This window comes from Palaemon carinicauda, chromosome 37, assembly GCF_036898095.1.
Source record: "Palaemon carinicauda isolate YSFRI2023 chromosome 37, ASM3689809v2, whole genome shotgun sequence".
In the NCBI taxonomy this organism is placed as follows: Eukaryota; Metazoa; Arthropoda; class Malacostraca; order Decapoda; family Palaemonidae; genus Palaemon; species Palaemon carinicauda.
Window position 1 is genome coordinate 56,057,868 of NC_090761.1, and position 23,142 is coordinate 56,081,009.

Below are 23,142 nucleotides of genomic sequence, written 5' to 3' on the forward strand. Positions count from 1 at the left end.
CAACAACTGCAGAGACAAAACAAAACGTTAGTTCAACTTTGAAAACAGTACAAGACTATCAAAGAAATTCTTTCAAAAACATTAAAATAGCATAATATGTTAACAGGTAAAAACGAAATGACGGGCTCAAAGTTAATTAACTTCGGTACCAAGAAAAGACCGCCTACTATTAGGAAAGGTCGAATATAAACAAATATAAAAATTAATTTAAATAAGTTTATAATAAAAGGAAGTTAATCAAAGAGGCCTATAAAAGGCGGAGAGATATAAAATAATTCTATAACTTTGTTAAGCAAAATTAAGAGAGTCTATACTCTCTTCGACACCAACACTTCCGTCTAAGGGAAGGGTCGGCCATTTAAAAGTGAAAGAGAGTTCATACTCTCTTCGTACCAAAATTAAATCAACAATTAAATCAAATTAATTCCAAAAACTTGCTAAGCTAATGATATAGCTTCCTGAATAGCGAAGGCTAAACTCTAGAGCAAATACATCACCAAATCGTGAGCAATAACTCCAGAATCAACAGCGTATCCATGTAGGTCTAGCCGGAGGCACGACAGAGGAAAAATTGAGGTGGTGTTGACAAGAAGTACTAGAGTACCTGACCACAGATGGCGCTGTGGTGTTCACCCCCACCTGTATAGCGATCGCTGGCGTATCCCGACCGTAGATTTCTGTCGGCAACAGAGTTGACAGCTACATGATTATCGGGTAAGATTAATATTGAAAAATGTTTGATTTTGACGAAGGCAATAACTATGAAACCTACCATCACCACATATGGTGTCCAGTCTTCTTCTCTTGAATACCATAAATTCATCACTCATGGAATCCTCATTAAAACATGGCCCATTACTAGGGACGTTCTGATTACATGGCTGGAGAACCTAAGAGAAAACAAGGATTAAACTTGAAGCTATCCAAACAATGCATAAGTAGTACATTCTATAACTGCACTATGAAACTGTGTAACAGGATCAATTATGAGTCTACTTCAAAAGCAAAAATCCTAATTAAAAAATTAAATTTTCAAAATGAAATTGCATATCAAAATTTTTTTTTTTTCAAATAATTTGTATTTTTCCTAACTATACAATTAGTCTTTTAATAGGAGTAAAATTTCAGCGAGGCTGAAAACTGTTTTTGAAATTTTAAACGAGGCGTAGGCAGTTACTGGCATGGTAGCAGGGGGAGCCCTCGCCCATTGCCATTTCACTGAGTAGTCACTTTGACCTTCACCTAGGAATTGCGGGATGGATTAGGCAGGTAGTTCAACTTAAAGGACCCAGGTTTACAAAGATAGGACAAATGTTAATTGTTTTTAAAAAATGATAAATTTTTGAGTAATTTGTATTCTTCCTGGCCCTACAGACCTGGATCCTTTAATCATGAAGATGGTTTCAGTGTGAGCTGGAATCAGTTGTTTATGTATGATAACAAGCATTTATCCAGATATGCAGGGCAAAAAGCCCCACCTCCTCTCCTGCTGGAGCATTCACTTTTGACCTTTTGGCCCATGATTGAGATTGGTGGTTAAGGAGGGAAGTTGGATTGAGTGACTCAAGTTTGTATGGCTAGGAATACAAATTACTTTAAAATTTGTCATTTGTTCCTAAGTGTCATCCAAACCTTTATTCTTTAATTAGGAAGACTCACTACTTGGTGAGTTGAAGTACCTAAGAACCCAAACTGGAAGATTAATTTTTTCAATTTGGATGTGATCACTGCTTGATCTATGGAGAAGCAAACCAATGACACCAGCAACCACCTATCTGACTTTCACATGGATGAAAGCTTGATAGGACTTGGGCTATACATACAAATATAGTATGTACCTGAAGGAGACGTCAGCTGGAAGCTAATAATAAGTATGATGATTAATTGGGTTGGTATAAGATCCATTTAAGGGGGACGGGAGATATATTTCTTTAGATTTAAAGAATCAAGCTCTGAAGTGAAACTTAACCGGCAACTGGTCCGACCACGTAACGTTTAGACTGCTTTGTCCCTGAGAGGGGGGAGAGAAGAATGAAAGAGAAGAACCAGTCATATTACCGTTCATTCCAGACTTACACCTACACGTTATTATAGATGAGATGTATCCTTGTACCGTGTGGGAACTGAGCCGGTTACACAACTACTTGAGCATCCACCACGGGTTCAAGCACAAAGGTGTCAAGGGACTTGTGGGTATACTGTACTTGAGCAAGTAAACGACCATGAAGGTGGTCCGCCTTCTCCAAAGGCTTTGAACATTTGGCCCACTAACAAGTTTCTCCCACAGGGTAGGGCAGTACCAATACCCTTGACTCTGCGAGCTCTGGTTCTAACTAGCACCTCGACTCTCACGTCGGCAGAGGCATAAGCTCTACAGATCGTATCACGAAGCCAGAAAGTGGCCGTATTCTTTGACACCTCTCTATTGGACCTACCAATGCTAATGAAAAGTTTCTTACACTCAGGCATAAGGTGTTGGGTCATTTTCAGAGGGCAATGCGGAGCCATCACAGGACACACCTGACACCTGAAGGAAAGGAATGGAGGAGGACTCAAACTTGAGGTTATGCACAGCCCGGTTCTGGGTTTTGGCAACGAAGACCGAAGTAAAACTGAACTCCTTCCATCCTAACATAAGAAAGACCGTGCAACTCTCTCTGCCAGTGCTAAAGCTAGCAGAAAGACAGTCTTGAGAGTCAGATCTCTGTCTGACAACCTCCTCCAAGGTTTGAAGGGGGTACGAACAAGAACATTGAGGACCAAGTTCCCATCTCACTCCATGGGCCGAGATCCAGGGGTGGACAAGACTGCTCGAAGTTCTTCACAAGCATAGAAAATTCCCAGAAGCAGAGAGGTCTATTCCCTTCAGTCAGAAGACCATACTCAAGGGTGAGCCGTAGCCTTTGACAGCCACGACTGCGAGATGCTTCTCTCGGTAAAAGAAGACAAGGAAATCCATGACCTGTGCTTACTCTGACAAGAGAAATATCCATTCTGACACCAAACACAGATAGCCAAATTAGTCTGGTAAACAGCTGTGGAGGACCTCAAAAGATAGCCAAACATCTCCTGTGCAGATTATTCATAAAAAGTGGTCAGACCAGACAAAGTTGATTCACAAAACTGTGATTAGTGGGGCTGCAAAATGACCCAGTATATGAAACGTGTTTATAGAAAGTGAAGATGAGTTATTTTTAAATGCTATGCATTTCCCATTCATCATAACTTAGGTTATTTTATAACATGTTCCAAAACAGAATCAATACTAATCTACCCATACGCTTATACAGTGATACCTCTGGATACGAAAGTTTCTGCTTACGAAAAATTCAGGATACGAAAAGCGATACAAAGATTTTTATGCCCCAGTATACGAAAAAATTTTCAGGATACGAAAAGCTTACGAGATCCCAACTCGTCGCGGAGAGTACAGTACCTTTTTTTCAGGGTATCAACCCTTAATTTAGGTGTACAGGTAACAATACATCTTCACTGATCCAAATGCTTTACATACAGTACCGTAACTTTTATACAGTAGTAAAGAAAATGGACCGTTTTCTTAGGGCTTGGAGGGGATAACTAGGCTATAATTACATTATTGAATAATCTCATGGTGGTTTCTGGAATGGATTAGGCTGTTTTTAACGGTTGGGTTAATTACTGAATGGTAGAAATGGCTGCATTGCATGTTTATTACTACAGTTTAGCGTGTTTATGAAAGAAAAGGTGACTTTTTGTAAGGCTTGGAACGGATTAGGCTATTTACATGTAAAACGCGACTCAGGATACGAAAAAATCAGGATACGAAACCGTATCCTGAACGGATTACTTTCGTATCCTGAGGCATCACTGTAGTAATTACATGGGCAATACAGAGACCAAGTTACCAAAGTGGCTCATTAAGTTGATGATGTTATTCTAACATAAAATAATCCAGAGAGAAAGGAGAGACAGGGGTATCAGAACTACAGATAGATTGTGTGTCCATCGAACATAAGCACTGAGCCATCTAATATAAAGATGTCCAAACTTGTAAAACTATCAAATGTGGAAAAAAGAAGAGCATTTATATTACCTAAGGGAAAGAGCACTGGCCTCCCAATGTTCGAGACCAGGAGCTAAAGTTGGAGAGAGATGGTCACCTGTGCTTGTTCGAGTAGATCGTGTTGTAAGGGAAGTTCTCAATGGGTTTTCTGCTGGGAGTTGCAGATGTGTCACTGGGCATGATGTGTCTTGCTAGTGAGGCGAAAATGATGGGCTAGCCGAATCGCTTAACGAGACAACACTGCTGACGAGGCCTGCTCAGTGGGGTGAGCAGGAAGATTGCCGAACAGTGGCAGGTGAAGGGGCTATCCCTCGCAAGGGAAACAAACTAACACAGGAGGTGAACACCTGGGCAGGGATCTCTGCTTCCTGTTAACAAGCATTGCTCAAGTTAGAGGTCGGCATGGAGAGCTACTTACGAAACGTGCCGAAAATGACAAATTCGGAGATAATTTATATGTTTCCTAACCATACAAACCTTAGCTATTTACATTGGGCTTACCTTTCGGCGTAGCTGAAATGATGAGCCAATAGTTTTTAACGAGGGTTAACTACCCCCGCGCTAGTTAGCTTTGCCCGGGGACTCCGCCCCCCAGTGAGTAGCACTTGAGAGAAGGAGCCCCTGCACCTCACAAGTTCCTTGCTTCGCTAGGAACGAGTGGCCTACATAAGTTGTGTGTGGAGGAAAGTGTGACTCATCCAATGAAGTTGACCTTGAAACCTTTGAATAGGAATCTAGGATAGGACGTTCCCAATACCACCTCGTCAGGGTATGGGGGACGCGACAGTATTAAGCTTAATACTAGGAGCACAAGGAAGCATGGGTTACCTGCAGAGGTCGAGGTCAGCTATGCGGAGACCAGGATGCTGCTTCCCCAAGAGAGGGGAGGATGAAGAAAGAAATAAGGGTCAGACATACTCTTTCATTCACGCAGACTAAAACCGGGTAACAACGCCCTCAACCTACTGCTACTTGTCCAAAAAGGAGCCTGAGGTTAGACCAGCTATTGTGCAGCCACCACAGGGCCGATAGAAAACGTATCGAGGCTCCTGTGGGTCACGTCCTGCAGGTAGTGGGCTGTGAAGGTCGTCTGACGCTTCCAGACCCCAGCTGGAAGCACCTGCGTCACAGAGAAGTTTCTCTTGAAGGCCAGGGACGTAGCAACGCCCCTGACGTCGTGTGCCCTCGGGCGACGTGACGGAGGAAGGTCTGGATTCAAGGCGTGGTGGATAACCCTTCGAATCCAAGCCGAGATGGTGTTCCTGGTGACCCTCCTCTTCGTCCTGCCTGTGCTTACAAACAATGCTCGCACTTGAGGACGGACTGCAGCTGTTCTCTTCAAGTAGTACCTCAGACACCTCACTGGACATAGTAGCAGCTGGGCTGGGTCGCTTGTTACAGAACGGAGACTCGCGATCCTGAAAGAGTCGAATCGTGGATCCGGCACCCCCGGATTCTAAGTCTTGGCAACAAACTCAGGGACGAACCTGAACGTTACCTCCCCCCGTCCCCTAGAATTGGCGATGTCGTACGAGAGACCATGAAGTTCACCAATTCGCTTGGCCGAAGCCAAAGCGAGCAGGAAAGCCGTCTTCCAAGACAGGTGGCGATCAGAGGCCTGGCGTAATGGTTCGAAGGGAGGTCTCTTAAGAGCCCTGAGGACCCGAACCACGTTCCAAGGAGGAGGTCTCACTTCCGACTGGGGGCAGTTAAGCTCATAGCTACGTATGAGTAGAGAGAGTTCTAGCGAGGAAGAAATGTCCATGCCTTTCAGCCTGAGAGCCAAGCTTAAGGCTGAGCGATAGCCTTTCACTGCCGAGACAGAAAGGCGCATTTCCTCGTGCAGATATACGAGGAACTCCGCTATTGCTGGAATAGTGGCATCGAGTGGAGAGATACCCCTCCCACGACACCAACCACAAGAGACTCTCCACTTCGCCCGGTAGACTCCCTCAGAGGACTTTCGCAGGTGCCGAGACATTCTCTCCGCAACCTGTTGCGAAAAGCCTCTCTCCGTGAGGAGACGCTGGACAGTCTCCAGGCGTGAAGCCGAAGCGAGGCCACGGCAAGTGAGGGATGTTGGAGTGGGGTTGTCTGAGAAGCTCGTGTCATGGAGGAAGTTCTCTCGGGAGCTCCGTCAGGAGCTGCAGAAGGTCCGGGAACCATTCCGCGTGATGCCATAGCGGAGCTACCAGAGTCATCGAACAGTTGACCGATAGTCTGGTCCTGTTGAGCACCCTTCTCATCAGACAGAACGGTGGGAAGGCGTACACGTCGATGTTGTCCCACCGTTGCTGGAAAGCATCTTGCCAGAGAGCCATGGGGTCCGGGACTGGGGAGCAGTACAGAGGCAGCTTGAAATTCAACGCTGTCGCGAACAGGTCCACGGTCGGGGAACCCCACAAAGTCAAGACTTTGTTGGCTATCTGAGGATCCAAAGACCACTCGGTACTCACTATCTGCGAAGCCCTGCTCAGACTGTCGGCGAGCACATTCCTCTTGCCAGGAATGAAGCGAGCTGATAGTGTTATCGAGTGGACTTCGGTCCACCTCAGAATCTCTACTGCAAGATGGGATAGCTGCTGCGAAAAAGTGCCTCCCTGCTTGTTGATATAAGCCACTACAGTGGTGTTGTCGCTCATCACCACCACGGAGTAACCCGCCAGGGTCCGTTGGAACTGTTGAAGAGCCAGAAAGACAGCCTTCAACTCTAGCAGGTTGATGTGCAGGCACTTTTCTGATTCTGACCAAAGGCCTGAGGTCCTCTAGTTCAGAACGTGCGCCACCCACCCTTCTTTTGACGCGTCCGAAAACAGTGTCAAATCCGGGGGGAGGACGAGAAGACTCACTCCCTTTCGCAGGTTCTCGTCGACCAGCCACCACCGCAGGTCCGTCAGTTCTAAAGATCCTATCGGGACCTGTACGTCCGGGGAATCGGATCCTTGATTCCACCGGGACTTGAGCCGCCACTGCAGGGATCTCATCCTGAGGTGACCTAAGAGACGCAACCACGATTGGGCGGGAAGCTCTTCTCGACTGAGGAAGGGTTCCGCCACCCTCCTCAGCCTTGCGATCCTGTCGTCTGATGGAAAGGCTTTGTGGAGATTGGTGTCTATCAACATACCTAGATAAACCAGTCGTTGGGACGGCTGCAGAGAGGACTTCTCGAGGTTTACCACGATCCCCAGATCCTGGCAAAGACCCAGAAGCCTGTCTCGGTGCCGAAGAAGGGTCGACTCCGAGTCTGCTAGGATCAGACAGTCGTCCAGATAACAAAGGAGACGGATGCCGTTCCTGTGCGCCCAAGATGAAATCAGAGTGAACACTCTGGTGAACACCTGAGGTGCTGTGGAGAGACTGAAACACAGCACCTTGAACTGGTAGGTATTGTCATCAAGGCAGAATCTCAAGTACTTCCTGGAAGACGGATGGATTGGGATCTGGAAGTACGCGTCCTTTAGATCCAGTGTGCACATGAAGTCTAGAGGTCTCACCGCAAGTCTGACTGTGTCCGCTGTCTCCATGCTGAACCGAGTTTGCTTGACAAACCCGTTCAGAGCCGAGAGGTCGATGACAGGTCTCCAGCCTCCAGACGTCTTCTTTACAAGAAAGAGTCGACTGAAGAAGCCTGGGGAGCTGTCGACGACCTCATGGAGAGCATCCTTCTTGAGCATGGTCTCGACTTCTGCCCGAAGGGCTAGCCCCTTTACCGATCCCATGGCATAGGAGCTCAACGACACTGGATTCGCTGTCAGGGGAGGTTGAGATGTTATGAACGGGACGCGATGGCCTTGGCCGATCACAGAAACCGTCCAAGCATCGGCCCCGTGTTGCTGCCACCTGTGCACGCAACGTCGAAGGCATCCCCCCACAGGTGGACACGCGGGGGGATTGCCACTCCTAGTGTTTGCGGCCGCGGCCGCTCCCTTTAGGAGCCTTGCCTACCCTGGAGGACTTACCGCTGTCAACGAGGACGATGGACAGACACATCTGTTCATCGCCGGAGCCAAAAGTGAAGTGAAGCAAATCACCGGTGTGTGGGGGGGGGAGGGGTAGCAAGCTATCCCTTCCCCTACCCCCGCTAACTAGCGCGGGGGTAGTTAACCCTTGTTAAAAACCATTGGCTCGTCATTTCAGCTACGCCGAAAGGTAAACCCAATGTAAATAGCGTGGTTTGTATTTCGGTTACGGAACAACTCATATCTAGGGTAAGTCCGAGGGGATGCCCCCGACTGGAACCCCCCAAAGGCCCAGTTTACCCCTGCCTTTGTTCCTACGCTGTAGCTTTAAAACGGAGGAGAAGAGGTAGAGAGTGTTGAAGATAACAGAAATGCTCTCGGAATCATGGAATAAGGAAAAAGAACAAATAAGAAGCTATTCAAAAGCTAGAAAAAAGTTGGAGAGGCAAGAGAGACGTATGTCTACTCTCGCCGAGCAAAAAGTAAAAAGTGACTAGATAACAGTTGTGTGTGTGTGTGTGTGAGCAGGATGGCTGGCTACCCCCTCTACACCCACCCCCGCTAACTAGAGGTGGGGTAGTTCCACCTCACTATAAGTCTTAAGGCTAGTTTCAGCTTTGCTGAAAATATAATCCCTATTCAATGGCGTAAGGTTTTTATGTGTCGGAACAAAGTACAGTTTTCCTTTCCAATCTGAATCTAATCAGCAAATACTGTATATCTGCATCAAATCATCTGATACCTCTTAAAGTCAAATTGAACAAATACTGAATTAAATAAAAATGGTTCATTTACCTTTGGACATGGGGGAAGGTTACTAGAACAGTTTTCTGTTGTTGGAGGAGTTGGCGTAGGGGCTCCTGCAGCCTCTTCATCTTCAAGGATTGAGAGACCCATGTCTTCTAAGAGAGGGGGATTTGAATCAACGTCTCCATTCAGGCTCCATCTGTTGCACTTGCCATCTTTAATATTCTCTTTGTCCTGGGCATGTTTCCTATGAAGTAAAGAAAAAAAAAAAGATGAAGACAGTACTATCCATATCTAATATAAAATTTTTAAAAATTCTAGAAATAAAAATGACAAATTTGGAGATAATTTGTATTTTTCCCTAGCTTATAAAAACCTGTAGCTATTTATATTGGATATTACTTTCAGCGGAGCCGGAAGGCAGCAACCCTACCTAACCACTAATAGTGGGTAGGTAAGGGGTGGTTGGGGCTACCCAACCACCTGTATCTACTCACGGTTCAATGAACCATGTCACTTTTTGCTTGCAGGCAGAACTTACTGGGGGACAGGTGATGGCGGGCCAATTTATATGAATAGCTACAGGTTTGTATTAGTAAAGAAAAATGTTATTTTTATTAGTAAAATAAATTTTTGAATATACTTACCCGATAATCATGTAGCTGTCAACTCCGTTGCCCGACAGAATTCTATGGAGGGATACGCCAGCTATCACAATACTAGAAGGGGGTGTACTTACCAGCGCCACCTGTGGCCAGGTACTCAAGTACTTCTTGTTGACACCTCCTCAATTATTCCTCGGTCCACTGGTTCTCTATGGGGAGGAAGGGAGGGTCGATTAAATCATGATTATCGGGTAAGTATATTCAAAAATTTATTTTACTAATAAAAATAACATTTTTCAATATTAAACTTACCCGATAATCATGTAGCTGATTCACACCCAGGGGGGTGGGTGAAAACCAGTGTACAAGATTAAAGGATAGCTAAGTATCCCATATTTCATATAACAGTTATCTCAAATAACAATGAAATAATAAGTACCTGGTAAGGAAGTCAAATTGAACCGTTACTCTGCCTCTTTTTTAAGTTCGTCTTCCTTACTGAGCGCAGCGTTCCTCTTGGAGGCTGAATCAACCCAAAGGTGCTAAAGTATATAGGGTTGCAACCCCTACTAAAGGACCTCTACAAAACCTTTAACCCAGGCGCTTCTCAAGAATGAATAGACCACCCGCCAAATCAAAAGGATGCGGAAGGCTTCTTAGCCTACCGTAACAACCATAAAAACAACAATAAAAGCATTCAAGAGAAAGGTTAAAAAAGGTTATGGGATTAAGGGAATGTAGTGGCTGAGCCCTCACCTACTACTGCACTCGCTGCTACGAATGGTCCCAGGGTGTAGCAGTTCTCGTAAAGAGACTGGACATCTTTAAGATAAAATGATGCAAACACTGACTTGCTCCTCCAATAGGTTGCATCCATTATGCTCTGCAGAGAACGGTTTTTATTAAAGGCCATCGAAGTAGCTACGGCTCTTACTTCGTGGGTCCTTACCTTCAGCAATGCAAGGTCTTCCTCCTTTAAGTGAGAATGGGCTTCTCTAATCAGAAGCCTTATATAATACGAAACCCCGTTCTTGGACATGGGCCTCGAAGGTTTCTTGATGGCACACCATAAGGCTTCTGACTGTCCTCGAATAGGTTTAGACCTCTTAAGATAATATTTGAGAGCTCTGACAGGGCAAAGAACTCTCTCTAGTTCGTTACCTACCATGTTGGAGAGGGTAGGTATTTCAAACGATCTAGGCCAAGGACGTGAAGGAAGTTCGTTCTTTGCTAGGAATCCGAGCTGAAAAGAACATGTTGCAGATTCGGTCGTGAAACCAATGTTCTTGCTGAAGGCATGAACCTCACTGACTCTCTTAGCTGTTGCAAGGCAGACGAGAAAAAGAGTCTTGAGGGTAAGGTCCTTGAAGGAAGCTGACTGGAGAGGTTCGAACCTAGGTGACATAAGGAACCTTAAGACTACGTCTAGGTTCCAGCCTGGAGTGGATAGACGACGCTCTTTAGACGTCTCAAAAGACTTAAGAATGTCTTGAAGGTCCTTGTTGGAAGAAAGGTCCAAACCTCTGTGGCGGAGAACTGAAGCCAACATACTCCTATACCCTTTAATCGTAGGGGCTGAAAGGGATCTCTCATTCCTAAGATGTAGAAGGAAGTCAGCTATTTGGGTCACAGAGGTATTGGTAGAGGATATTGAATTGGCTCTACACCAGCTTCGGAAGACTTCCCACTTAGATTGGTAGACTCTACGAGTGGAAACCCTTCTTGCTCTGGCAATCGCACTGGCTGCCTCCTTCGAAAAGCCTCTAGCTCTAGCGAATCTTTCGACAGTCTGAAGGCAGTCAGCCGAAGAGCGTGGAGGTTTGGGTGTAACCTGTCTACGTGAGGTTGACGTAGAAGGTCCACTCTTAGAGGTAGAGTCCTGGGGATGTCGACTAGCCATTGAAGTACCTCTGTGAACCATTCTCTTGCAGGCCAAAGGGGAGCAACCAGCGTCAGCCGTGTCCCTTCGTGCGAGATGAATTTCTGCAGAACTTTGTTTATTATCTTGAACGGTGGGAATGCGTAAAGGTCGAGATGGGACCAGTTCAGTAGAAAAGCATCCACATGAACTGCTGCAGGGTCTGGAACAGGGGAACAGTACAGCGGAAGTCTCTTGGTTATGGAGGTGGCAAACAGATCTATGGTAGGTTGACCCCACAAGGTCCAAAGTCTGTTGCACACACTCTTGTGGAGGGTCCATTCCGTGGGAATGACCTGATCCCTTCTGCTTAGGCGATCTGCTGAGACGTTCATATTGCCCTGAATGAACCTCGTGACCAGAGTGAGGTTTAGACCTCTTGACCAAATGAGGAGGTCCCTTGCGATCTCGTATAGGCTCCTCGAATGGGTCCCTCCTTGCTTGGAGATGTAAGCCAAGGCTGTGGTGTTGTCTGAGTTCACCTCCACCACTTTGCCTAGCAGGAGGGACTTGAAGTTCAGCAGGGCTAAATGAACTGCTAGTAGCTCCTTGCAGTTGATGTGGAGCAATCCCTGTTCCTCGTTCCACGTTCCCGAGCATTCCCGTCCGTTCAAGGTCGCACCCCAGCCCGAGTCCGATGCATCTGAGAAGAGATGAAGATTGGGGGTCTGAATAGCCAACGATAGGCCCTCCCTGAGAAGGAGATTGTTCTTCCACCACAGGAGAGTGGTCTTCATCTCTTGGGTGATTGGGATAGAGACTGCTTCGAGAGTCGAACCCTTGTCCCAATGAGCTGCAAGATGGAATTGAAGAGGGCGGAGGTGGAGTCTCCCTAGCTCGACAAACAGGGCCAGTGATGAAAGGGTCCCTGTGAGACTCATCCACTGTCTCACCGAGCAACTGCTCCTCTTCAGCATGCTCAAGATGCACTCTAGGGCTTGGCTTATCCTGGGGGCCGATGGAAAAGCCCGAAAATCCTGACTCCGAATCTCCATTCCCAGGTACACAATAGATTGGGAGGGAATGAGCTGAGACTTTTCTATGTTGACTAACAGACCCAGTTGTCTGATTAAGTCCAAAGTCCAGTTGAGATTCTCCAGACAGCGACGACTCGTGGAGGCTCTCAACAGCCAGTCGTCTAAGTAGAGGGAGGCTCTGATGTCCGATAAGTGTAGGAATTTTGCTATATTCCTCATCAGATGAGTGAACACCATAGGAGCTGTGCTTAGGCCAAAACACAGGGCTTGGAATTGGTAGACAACCTTTCCAAAAACGAATCTCAGGAAAGGTTGGGAGTCTGGATGAATAGGAACGTGAAAGTAGGCATCTTTCAAGTCCAACGAGACCATCCAGTCCTCCTGTCTGACCGCTGCTAGGACCGACTTCGTCGTCTCCATCGTGAACGTCTGCTTGGTGACATACGCGTTGAGCGCGCTGACGTCCAGCACCGGTCTCCAACCTCCTGTCTTCTTGGCCACAAGAAAGAGACGGTTGTAGAAGCCCGGGGATTGATGGTCCCGGACTATAACCACTGCCTTCTTCTGCACAAGTAGCGACACCTCCTGGTGCAATGCTAGCCTCTTGTCCTCTTCTTTGTAGTTGGGAGAGAGGTTGATGGGAGATGTGGTCAGAGGTGGTTTGAGGCAGAATGGAATCCTGTAACCGTCCCTCAGCCAACTGACAGACTGGGCGTCTGCACCTCTCTTCTCCCAGGCTCGCCAGAAGATCTTGAGTCTGGCTCCTACTGCTGTCTGGAGATGCGGAGAGTCAGTTTTTCCCTTTAGATGTCTTGGAGCCTTTCCTAGACTTGCTCCTGTAAGAGTCTGGACGGGAGCTTCCTCGGCTGGGGGCTCTACCACGAAAGGGCGGTATGAACCTCGTAGCAGGGGTATCAGCCACTGGGGAGCGATAAGTCTTGGGGACTGAGGTAGCAACCTTAGACTTACGAGCCGATGAGGCTACAAGATCGTGTGTGTCCTTTTGTATCAGGGCAGCAGACAAGTCCTTAACCAGCTCTTCGGGGAAGAGGAACTTCGAGAGCGGAGCAAAAAGGAGTTGTGACCTTTGACAAGGTGTAATGCTGGAGGAAAGGAAGGTACACAGCTGTTCCCTTTTCTTCAAAACCCCTGATACAAACATCGACACAAGCTCACCAGATCCATCCCTGATGGCCTTATCCATGCAGGACATTAATAGCATGGCAGAATCCTTGTCCGCAGGAGAGGTCTTCTTGCTGAGGGCCCCCAGGCACCAGTCTAGAAAGTTGAACATCTCAAATGCTCTAAATACTCCCTTCAGTAAGTGATCAAGGTCTGAGAAGGTCCAGCAAACCTTAGAGCGCCTCATTGCAGTTCTCCGAGGCGAGTCTACCAGACTTGAGAAGTCAGCCTGGGCAGAGGCAGGTACTCCCAAGCCTGGTGCTTCTCCTGTGGCATACCAAACGCTCGCTTTCGAAGTGAGCTTAGTCGGAGGGAACATGAAAGAAGTTTTGCCAAGGTGTTGCTTAGTCTGCAGCCACTCCCCTAAGATCCTTAACGCTCTCTTAGAGGACCTTGCTAGGACTAGCTTAGTATAGGTGGACTTAGCTTGCTGTATGCCCAGCGAAAACTCAGATGGCGGAGAGCGGGGAATAGCAGAGACAAAGTGGTCTGGGTAAACCTCCCTAAGCAGAGCCAAGACCTTACGAAAGTCAATAGACTGTGGAGAAGGCTTGGATTCATCCACGTCTGACGAGGGATCCAGGTGTGCCGCCTCATCATCAGACGCCTCATCACCAGAGTGTAGCGAAGAGATCGGACAAGAATGCTGAACAGCAGAGTCAGAACGAGTAGGAACAATATTAGTGGTTTCCTCTTCAAGTAACTGTTGAGGGAAAACCTGAGGCTCAGACTGCAAAGGCTGAATAAAAGACGAAGCAGAAGGAAGGCGCATGGGTGGAGGAGGCTGACTCCTAGCATGAGTGGTTGAACCCAAGGGTTGCGCTTGCTGAGCGGTTGGCGGAAGCGGAGTAGCAAGTTCCTGTTCCTGTGGTGTGAGCGGAGCGCGATGAGGTAGAGGCTGCGCAGAACAAGGTAAATGTCTCGCAAGCTGAGGCTCCTGATGCGCAAGGCTAAGGTGTTGTGGTGCTTGCCTTGTGGAGGGTTGAGCTCGCTGCAGCGAGAGCTGAGGAGACTGACCCATGGACGGGAGAGGTTGTTGTACCTCAACCGAGTGTTGCATCACTGGTGGAGCAGCAAGTGGAGGCGGAGGAAGAGAGGTATAATCCTCCTGATCCCATTGTAAAGGTTGCCTTAAGGAAGGCGGAGGCTGAACACCACTGGGAACAGCAAACTCAGAACGTGGCTCAACATCGTACGCCTGGCAGGTGGTACTGCGATCAGGCGGAGCGAGCGCAGGCGGAGGGAGTGTAGGCGGAGGCGGAGGCGCAACACTCTCAGCCCGACACTCACGCATCAAGTCCGAAAGCTGTGCTTGCATGGACTGTAGTAGAGTCCACTTGGGGTCGGCAGAAACTACAGTAGGCTGAGGTAAAGCCTTAACAGTCGAGCTCTGTTGTGGCAGAACCTTACTCCTCTTGGGCGGAGTGCAGTCGACAGATGACTGCGGCGAGTCAGAGCTGAGCCAATGACTGCAACCTGGCTGAGCACTCGCGGACTGGACTCTGCGTTTAAGTGGTCTCGAGACCTGAGACCAACGTTTCTTCCCTGACAGTTGATCAGCGGACGAGAAAAAGACGGGCTCAATCGTCTGCAGGTGGGAGTGACGGTCTTTGGAAGACACGCCCGCAACCACCGAGGATACTTCTGTACGCCTAACAAGGCCTGCCGAACCCTTATGCCCTTCGACATTGCTTCTCCCCTGGGCTTGGGAGCTTGCAAGAGGTCCCGGACTGGGAGGACGACTGGCTCGCACAGAAATATCCTCACGCACCACACTGGCACTGACACTAGCACTCGTCACAGCACTGGCACTAATTCCACCCACTGCACTCTTGACCTTAAGTTCCTTGACTTCGGCCATCAGAGACTTATGATCACTTACCACTGACTCTACTTTATTGCCTAAGGCCTGAATAGCACGCAAAACAACAGACATATCAGGCGGAGGGCAAATAGTAGGTTCGGGGGTAGCCACTACAGGGGTAGGAAAAGGTAGGGGATCATGAGGTGAGGAAAAAAGTGAAGAGTGAGAAGAACTCCTCCTAACTCTACCTCTCTCTAACTTAGTTGAATATTTCAAAAGACGGACAAATTCCAGTTCCGAAAGTCCGGCGCATTCCTCACATCGATTTTCTAACTGACAGGGCCTGTCCCTACAGTCAGAACAAGCGGTGTGAGGATCTACCGAGGCCTTCGGAATACGCCTATTGCAAGACCTACATCGTCTATGGGAGGGGGCTTGCGAAATGTCAGACATCTTGAATCCAAAGAGTTAGCCAAAGGGGGTTCCAAAATCAAGCAAAAGATCGTTAACCGTTAATCAGAGACTATATAAAAGCTATCTAGCTAATATAAGAAGGTTTCCAGTAAAGCGACAGCCGAAATCTGAGAGAATACTTCACCAAATAGCCGTGAAAATACTCGAAGATCATAAGCGTATCCCAGAACGTCTTGCCGGAAGCACGACAGAGGAATAATTGAGGAGGTGTCAACAAGAAGTACTTGAGTACCTGGCCACAGGTGGCGCTGGTAAGTACACCCCCTTCTAGTATTGTGATAGCTGGCGTATCCCTCCATAGAATTCTGTCGGGCAACGGAGTTGACAGCTACATGATTATCGGGTAAGTTTAATATTGAAAAATTACAATCTCTGAATGTCATTTGTTCCCATACTAACAAACTTTCTGCTATCTACAATACTGTACATTGGATGACTCACGCTTAGGAGGGTGGTAAGTCTGACTACTGGCTTAGTCATTGACCCGGGTTTCCCTAGTACAGTATTAAACTGTAATTGAGGGAAATCTTGCACCTTGCATTTCAATACAAGCGAGTACGATAGCGGCCAGAGCAACTAAAGTAGTTGTGAGAGATATAAAAACGTCTAGGTAAGAAGATGCTCCTTGATACAATAGGAGCCCTACACATAAAAAGAAGTTTCCCAAAGCCTACCTCGCAGGAGGCATTGGAGACGTGTACGAGTATAAGAAAAACATACATGGTTACACAAGGGAAGTGGTTATTACCTCCAGAGGTTGAAGCCAGCTTTACAAAGAGATCCATGGTGCTGATCCTCAAAGAAGGGGACGATGATGAAAGTAAAAGAGCCACGCACCTTTCATTCATCCCAGTCTTACCCAGGGTAGCCAATGCTTTCAACCTTCCACTACTTGTCGAGCAAGGAGCCCAAGGTATTATTAAACCACTTATTGTGTCCCCACCATGAGTGATAGAGAAAACGTATCGGGTCTTCTGTGGGTCACGTCTTGTAGGTAGGGTGAGGTGAAGATTAGACACGTATCCCCCATACCAATGGCATGGTTTGTGTCACAAAGGCACTGCTCAAAAGCGTTATGGACCACAGGAGCAATAGAGAAAATGTATCGGGTCTTCTGTGGGTCATGTCTTACATGTAGGAAGGTTGAGGTGAAGATCAGACACCTTTCCACCCTAACCATAGCATGGTTTATGTCACAAAGGAGCTGCTTGAATGTTCAGAGCTCGGGGTCATCTCTATAAGGAGGAGGAGAGGGATTCTTTGACTGGTATAGCACCTCTACCACAGTAATGGACGAAATCCTTACAACCTCCTTTGACCTTCCTAGGGTTAGCGGGGCATGCTGAACCTAAGGAGCAAACTCCATTGTTTTCCTGAGGTATGGCGTGAAAAAGAAAAACAATGATGAGTATCTGACCCAGTGTGCTATACCCTTGGGGCTAGGTAATCACCCTTCCGAGGTATGTCCTCAAGTAATTACCTGTGTTACGGCCTTGATTACAAAGCGCCAGGTTGCCAGTTGGAGGGCTTGAACCTGCCCGGAACAAAATAGGATGTTACTTGGTTTCTCACCGTGAGCGAGAGACATTGAGGGAGACCCATGGGGTACGTCTCTCTTTTGGTTGAGTGCCACACTGGGAAAGATCAATCTTTGGGATCAGGGGAAGATCTGCAGTTTAGAGCCACCCATCCTGTAGAAGGCTCTATTAAGCCAATACCAGTAATCGGTTCAAACTCTCTGGAGAGCAACTATTGGAGGAGATGCTTGATGGACGAGCAAAGGTCTTCTGTCGCCTAAGCCTAGAGAGTGATTTCCTTCGTTGGCAATTTTTGAGTGCATGACTAGAATGGCACTCTTGAAAAGAGGAAAAAAGATTTCACTTGACTCTCACCAAGGAGTAGCTAGTCATAAAGGAAGTCCGTAATGGGGTCTCCAGAGTCGTAAACGTGACACTGTATGTGACCTGTCTTTTCGGCAAGACTCATCTTGCCGACTAAGTTAGACCGAAGCTCCAGTCGAGTCCCTTAATGAGACAAGTCCGACTATAAGTCTGCATGGAAGTGGGAGAAGCCTCTATTCCTTTCCCGGAGAAAATTGCTCGCAAAAAGGGAATCAAACAGGAGACATCAGTAATTCTCCTCCAAAAAGATCACAGCTTGTCATCGATGTTCATTCCTCTTCCCGAAGCAGACCTCTAAAAGACGCTGTAGGAGGAATGCTTCAGCAGAAGGGGTGGAGTCTATAAAATCCAAACCCGTGGACAGGATACCCCGAAGGGGAGACCACGTAGGAGCAGGAAGTGTTTTTCCGAGAACGGGAAACCAACGAATCACTCTTATTCCCCCGGAACTTTTCCGAAGAAAGAAGGTACATACTAAGGGGATTAAGAGACGGTATCATTCGTGCTCTGATCACAGTCCTAAGGACATATGGTCCTTTATGTGGCCTCCCTCCCCTTTTCTTTGATGCCTCTATAGGAAGCGTCAAATCCAGAAGAACGAGGAGATCTATTCCTTGGGAGAGATTTTCATCTGGCAGTCTTTTAACTAGGACTGTTACTTGCTCAGGTCTTGTGGAGGACCGAGAAAAGGACAATCCCTCGTGCCGAAGGACCTGGGATCCAGCTAATTCTTCAGAGGTCGAACTCGACTGGGACTAATGCGGTCTTGTTGGACCTACGGAAGTTTCTACAGGGTAATGACACAGTCTACGGATATCCTTATAGGATATGACCTTTGTGTTATTCCTTCAATTACTCAAATCATAGACCGAGGTAAGCGGAAGGAGATGTCTTGCAGGAGTTCGAGACTTTAAAATCAGTCAGTAGGCAGAGGTCTTCCTGAAGAGGGCTGATCCTATATGGGAGGCTAACTGGTTGATCGCGAACCTTCCCTCGCATGACAAGGTTTGAAGGTTAAACGTGTCTCACAAGGAGAGACTCAAAGTAGACTCCTATCCGACAATGCATGACTATATTCCGGCGTCTCCGTCCTCCTATGAGATCGGATTTTCCAATCATGAGGTAGAAGATAGAGACTGCTTACAATTTCCTAGAGGAAGATGGAAGATACAAAATTGTATACTTGTAGCTAAGTCTGGACTCTCTTTCCTTGGAGGGTTGGAAGTCCCCTTGGAACCAAAACTAGAAGGTTCTGTAACTTCTCCGGAAGTGTTCCAGACTTGATCTGTGGGGAAGCAAATCAAGGATACTACAGTATCATCCCCTATCTATTTATCATAAGGACGAGAAACTGATAGGCCCTGGGTATAACAATGCATTGTACCATACCATGGAAAAAGAAGCCGAACCCCTAAAAGGGACGGGACGTCAGTAAGAATAAAATATCAGGTAGTAGGTTGGCCAGGGCACCAGCCACCTATCGAGATACTACCGCTGGAGAGTTATGGGGTTCTTTGACTGGCAAGACAGTACAGGATCCTTCTCTCTGGTTACGGTTCACTTTCCCTTTGCCTGCACATATAACGAATAGTCTGGCCTATTCTTTACAGATCCTCCTCTGTCCTCATACACCTGACAATACTGAGATTACCAAACAATTCTTCTTCACCCAAGGAGTTGACTATTACACTATAATTGTTGTACAGAGTTTACTTTCCTCTTGGAAAGGGTAGAAGAGACTCTCTAGTTATGGTAAGCAGCTCTTCAAGGAGGACACTTCATAACCAAACCATTGCTCTCTAATCTTGAGTAGAGCCATAGCCTCTGTACCATGGTCTTCCACTCTTGGGTTAGAGTTCTCCAGCTTGATGGTACACTCAGGCAAACTATTCTATCTAATTTCTCTTCCTCTTGTTTTGTTAAAGTTTTTATAGTTTAATTTTTCCTTGTTTCCTTTCCTTACGGGGCTATTTTCCCTGTTGGGGCGCCTGGGGTTATAGCATCCTGCTTTTCCGACTAGGGTTGTAGCTGAGCAAATAATAATAATAATAACATAAGCATAATGGGTTGGTATCAGATTCACAATCCCCCAGGTTGCATGGGGAATACGGAGATATACTGCTTTGGTTACAAAGAACAGTGCCTTTAAGTACAACTTGCAAGCCTCTAGTGCGACCAGCTTGTAACGCTCCGACCGCTGACCCCAACAGTGGGGCAAAAGAATGAAAAGAGAAGAGCCAGTTATACATTTCATTTCCAACTTAATTGAAATGTTACCATAGACGAGATCCAATCTGTCCCATGTGCACTGGGTAACCCCTAACCACCCCCTGCCTACCACTCAAGTGGTTAGGAAGGGTTGCCATCTCGCCATTTTAGTTTAATGGCTACTTTCCAGCTTTGCCAAAAGATAATCCACATAAATATCGGAAAATGTTAGTATGGGACAAGTGATTGTTTATGGGGAAGACTCACTACAGCCAAGTCTATCAGCATTCCCAGGTACTTCACCCTCTGCTTGCGTATGAGATTTAATTTCTCCCAGTTTACAATCCCCAGATCAAGGCAAAATGCGAGAATCTGATCTCGATCCATAAGCATCTACCTTTCCAAGGAGGCCAGGATCAACGAATTGTTGAGATACATCAGAAAACGTATCCCTCGTGAGTGGGCACAAGCAACTACCATGGTCAATACCCAAGTAAACACCTGAAGAGTCGTATACAGTCTGAAGCACAGTCTTGAACTGGTACAGGGCAGAGCAGAAGTACTTTTGAGAGGTCTGATGAACAGGCACTTGTAAAAATGCATGCTTCAGCTATACTAAAAGCATGGAAGTCTCCCTCTCTGATGGAAGACAGCACAGACTGCACTACTTATATCCTGAACCTTGTTTGTAGCACAAACTTTTTCAGTTAAGAGAAATTGATGACCTGTCTCCAGGCCCATTTTGCCATTTCCACCAGGAAGAGCCGACTGTAAAAGCCCAGAGATCTGTCTCTAACAATTTCAAGTGCGGTTTTCATCAACATCACATCCACTTCTGCCCATAAGGCCAGGCCTTTCGTCGATGTTGGGTACTCCATTGCGAAACTGATTGAAACAGGAGTAGGTAGTATGTTGGCCAGGGCACCAGTCACCTGTTGAAATACTACCGCTAGAAGGTTTTGGGATCCTTTGACTGGCCAGACAGTACTACATTGGATCCCTCTCTCTGGTTATGGCTCATTTTTTCTTTGCCTACACATACACCAAATAGTCTGGCCTATTCTTTTCACATTCTCCTGTCCTCATACATCTGACAATACTGAAATTACCAAACAATTCTTCTTTGTTCAAGGGGTTATCCATTGTAATGTAATTGTTCAGTTGCTACTTTCCTCTTGGTAGGGGTAGAAGAGACTCTTTAACTATGGTAAGCAGCTCTTCTAGGAGGACACTCAAAATCAAACCATTGTTTTCTAGTCCTTGGTAGTGCCATAGCCTATGTACAATGGTCTTTCACTGTTTAGGGTTAGAGTTCTCTTGCTTGAGCGTACACTCGGGCACGCATTCTATCTTGCTTCTCTTCCTAAGTTAATGCTCATGATCTTAAAATATTTTGATTGTTATTACTTCTCTTGTAGTTTATTATTTCCTTGTTTCCCTTCCTCACTTGGCTATTTTTCCCCGCTGGAGCCCTTGGGCTTGTAGCATAATGCTTTTCCAACCAGGGTTGTAGCTTAGCTAGCAATAATAATAATAACAATAATTGGGAAGTCTGGTGGTCCAGAATGGGTAGCAAGTAGCCATACCAAAGAACACTCACTAGACAAGACTTGGCTCCGTCTCTCTGCCTCATTACCTACTGGCGAGACAAATAAACCCCAACTCTCAGCAGAAGGAGAGGGAGAACACCAATCTCAGCATTTCCATTCCCCCCTCTTCCCACCTCCAACCTTCCTAAACAAAGCGGGCTGAGGTGGTCGAAAAGGATGAGCACGGCCAGGCTCTTTTCCAACGTACTTTTCATCACAGGTTACAGTAACAAAAAAATAAATAAACAAATAAAAAGACACTACAATGCATAAAACAGTATATTGTACTCTGCTTTAGATTCTTTTAGTCTACGTCAAATTCACCTTCGTTATATTATAAAGCCGACTTTAGTTCAGCGAACATCAATATGTCTCTCACACACTTGCCCTTAGATAGCACTGATATTATTTCTTGTTCAAAAGCAAGGACAACTTTCTAAAAATTTTGTACACATTTAAAACATTGAAAATTAGTGTATTTGATTAAATTAGGCAGTAAATTATTTTCATAATCTGGTAAAATGAGCTCAACTGTGATCAAAATAGATAGCCTAACCTAAGCGAAGTTATTCTTTTGAGAGATAGAAAAGTCTTCTATGCTCGATAGAAGGCTATGGAATACAGTACTCTATATGTTTAGCTTTAAAACAAATTTTACTCATAGTTATATGTAAAAAATACGACCGTGAGTGTAGGGATAAATAGAAGGCATTAATGCTAGTGTTGATGAAAAGATATCTGGTATATCAGTTTACAATTAACTTCTGATGAAATTTCTTGTGAATATGAAGTAAAAATTAAGTCATTAACCTTTTTACCCCCAGGCTATTTGGAAATTCCGACCCTTAACCCCCAGGGGGTTATTTTATTCCCAGCACATTTTGGTGTATTTTTTTTTTTAAATTGCTCTAACAGCCTTAATTTTTGTCATAGAGAGGTCAGGTTGGTCTCATTCTCTTGGAAAATGCCTTAATTTTCTAAAAAAAAATTATCGAAAATATGAAAAAATTATATTTATAAAAATTATCGAAAATATGAAAAAATTATATTTATAGCATTTTTTTGCAAGGACGTACTGGTACATCCATAGGGGTAAAAGGGATGGCTTTTGTGAAACGTACCAGTACGTCCTTTGGGGGTAAAAGGGTTAAGTAACAAGTCAAAATGTACAAAGAACTACAATTGCAGAAACTTTCTTAAAAATGTATTTTCTTAGTTTTCAAGTGACAGGAAATCTTTTAAAAAGGAAATGCAAAATATAAATCTAGCTTAACCATTAGCAGTAAATCAAGACGAAACAAGACTTTACATACAGTTAAATTTAAATACTTATCTTGAAAATACAAATTTATTAACAAAACTATTTTGACTGTTTAATCAACAGATGAAACACAGTTTTGTTCATTATTCATCGTGAAAGATCAAGTCTAAACACAGGTCAAATAATGTACTTAATGTACCAGCATATATATATATATATATATATATATATATATATATATATATATATATATATATATATATATATATATATTCTGGTATAAATTTCAAATTAAACCCATAACTGTGCAAGAAATAAATTGCCCTGAAATGTCCTTGAAATAGATTTAAAGATGGCCCAGGGCCTTTACCGAAGGCATCAGCTAGGCCTGCCAATAAACTTTTTTTTTTAAACAGCCTAATATTGATACGAAAATTCAAGGCTACAGAAAGCTTTAATTCCCATAACCTCA

The 23,142-nt window shown here is 45.6% G+C and overlaps 1 protein-coding gene across 1 annotated transcript in view; it reads right to left on the reverse strand.

Annotated features, from left to right (window-relative positions):
- LOC137629700 (S-phase kinase-associated protein 2-like) overlaps positions 1-23,142 on the reverse strand; it is a 59,308-nt gene that overhangs the window by 35,576 nt on the left and 590 nt on the right. Inside the window, 2 exon segments of the mRNA XM_068361258.1 lie at positions 773-890; positions 8,800-8,998. Coding sequence (XP_068217359.1) covers positions 773-890; positions 8,800-8,998 — 317 coding nt within the window.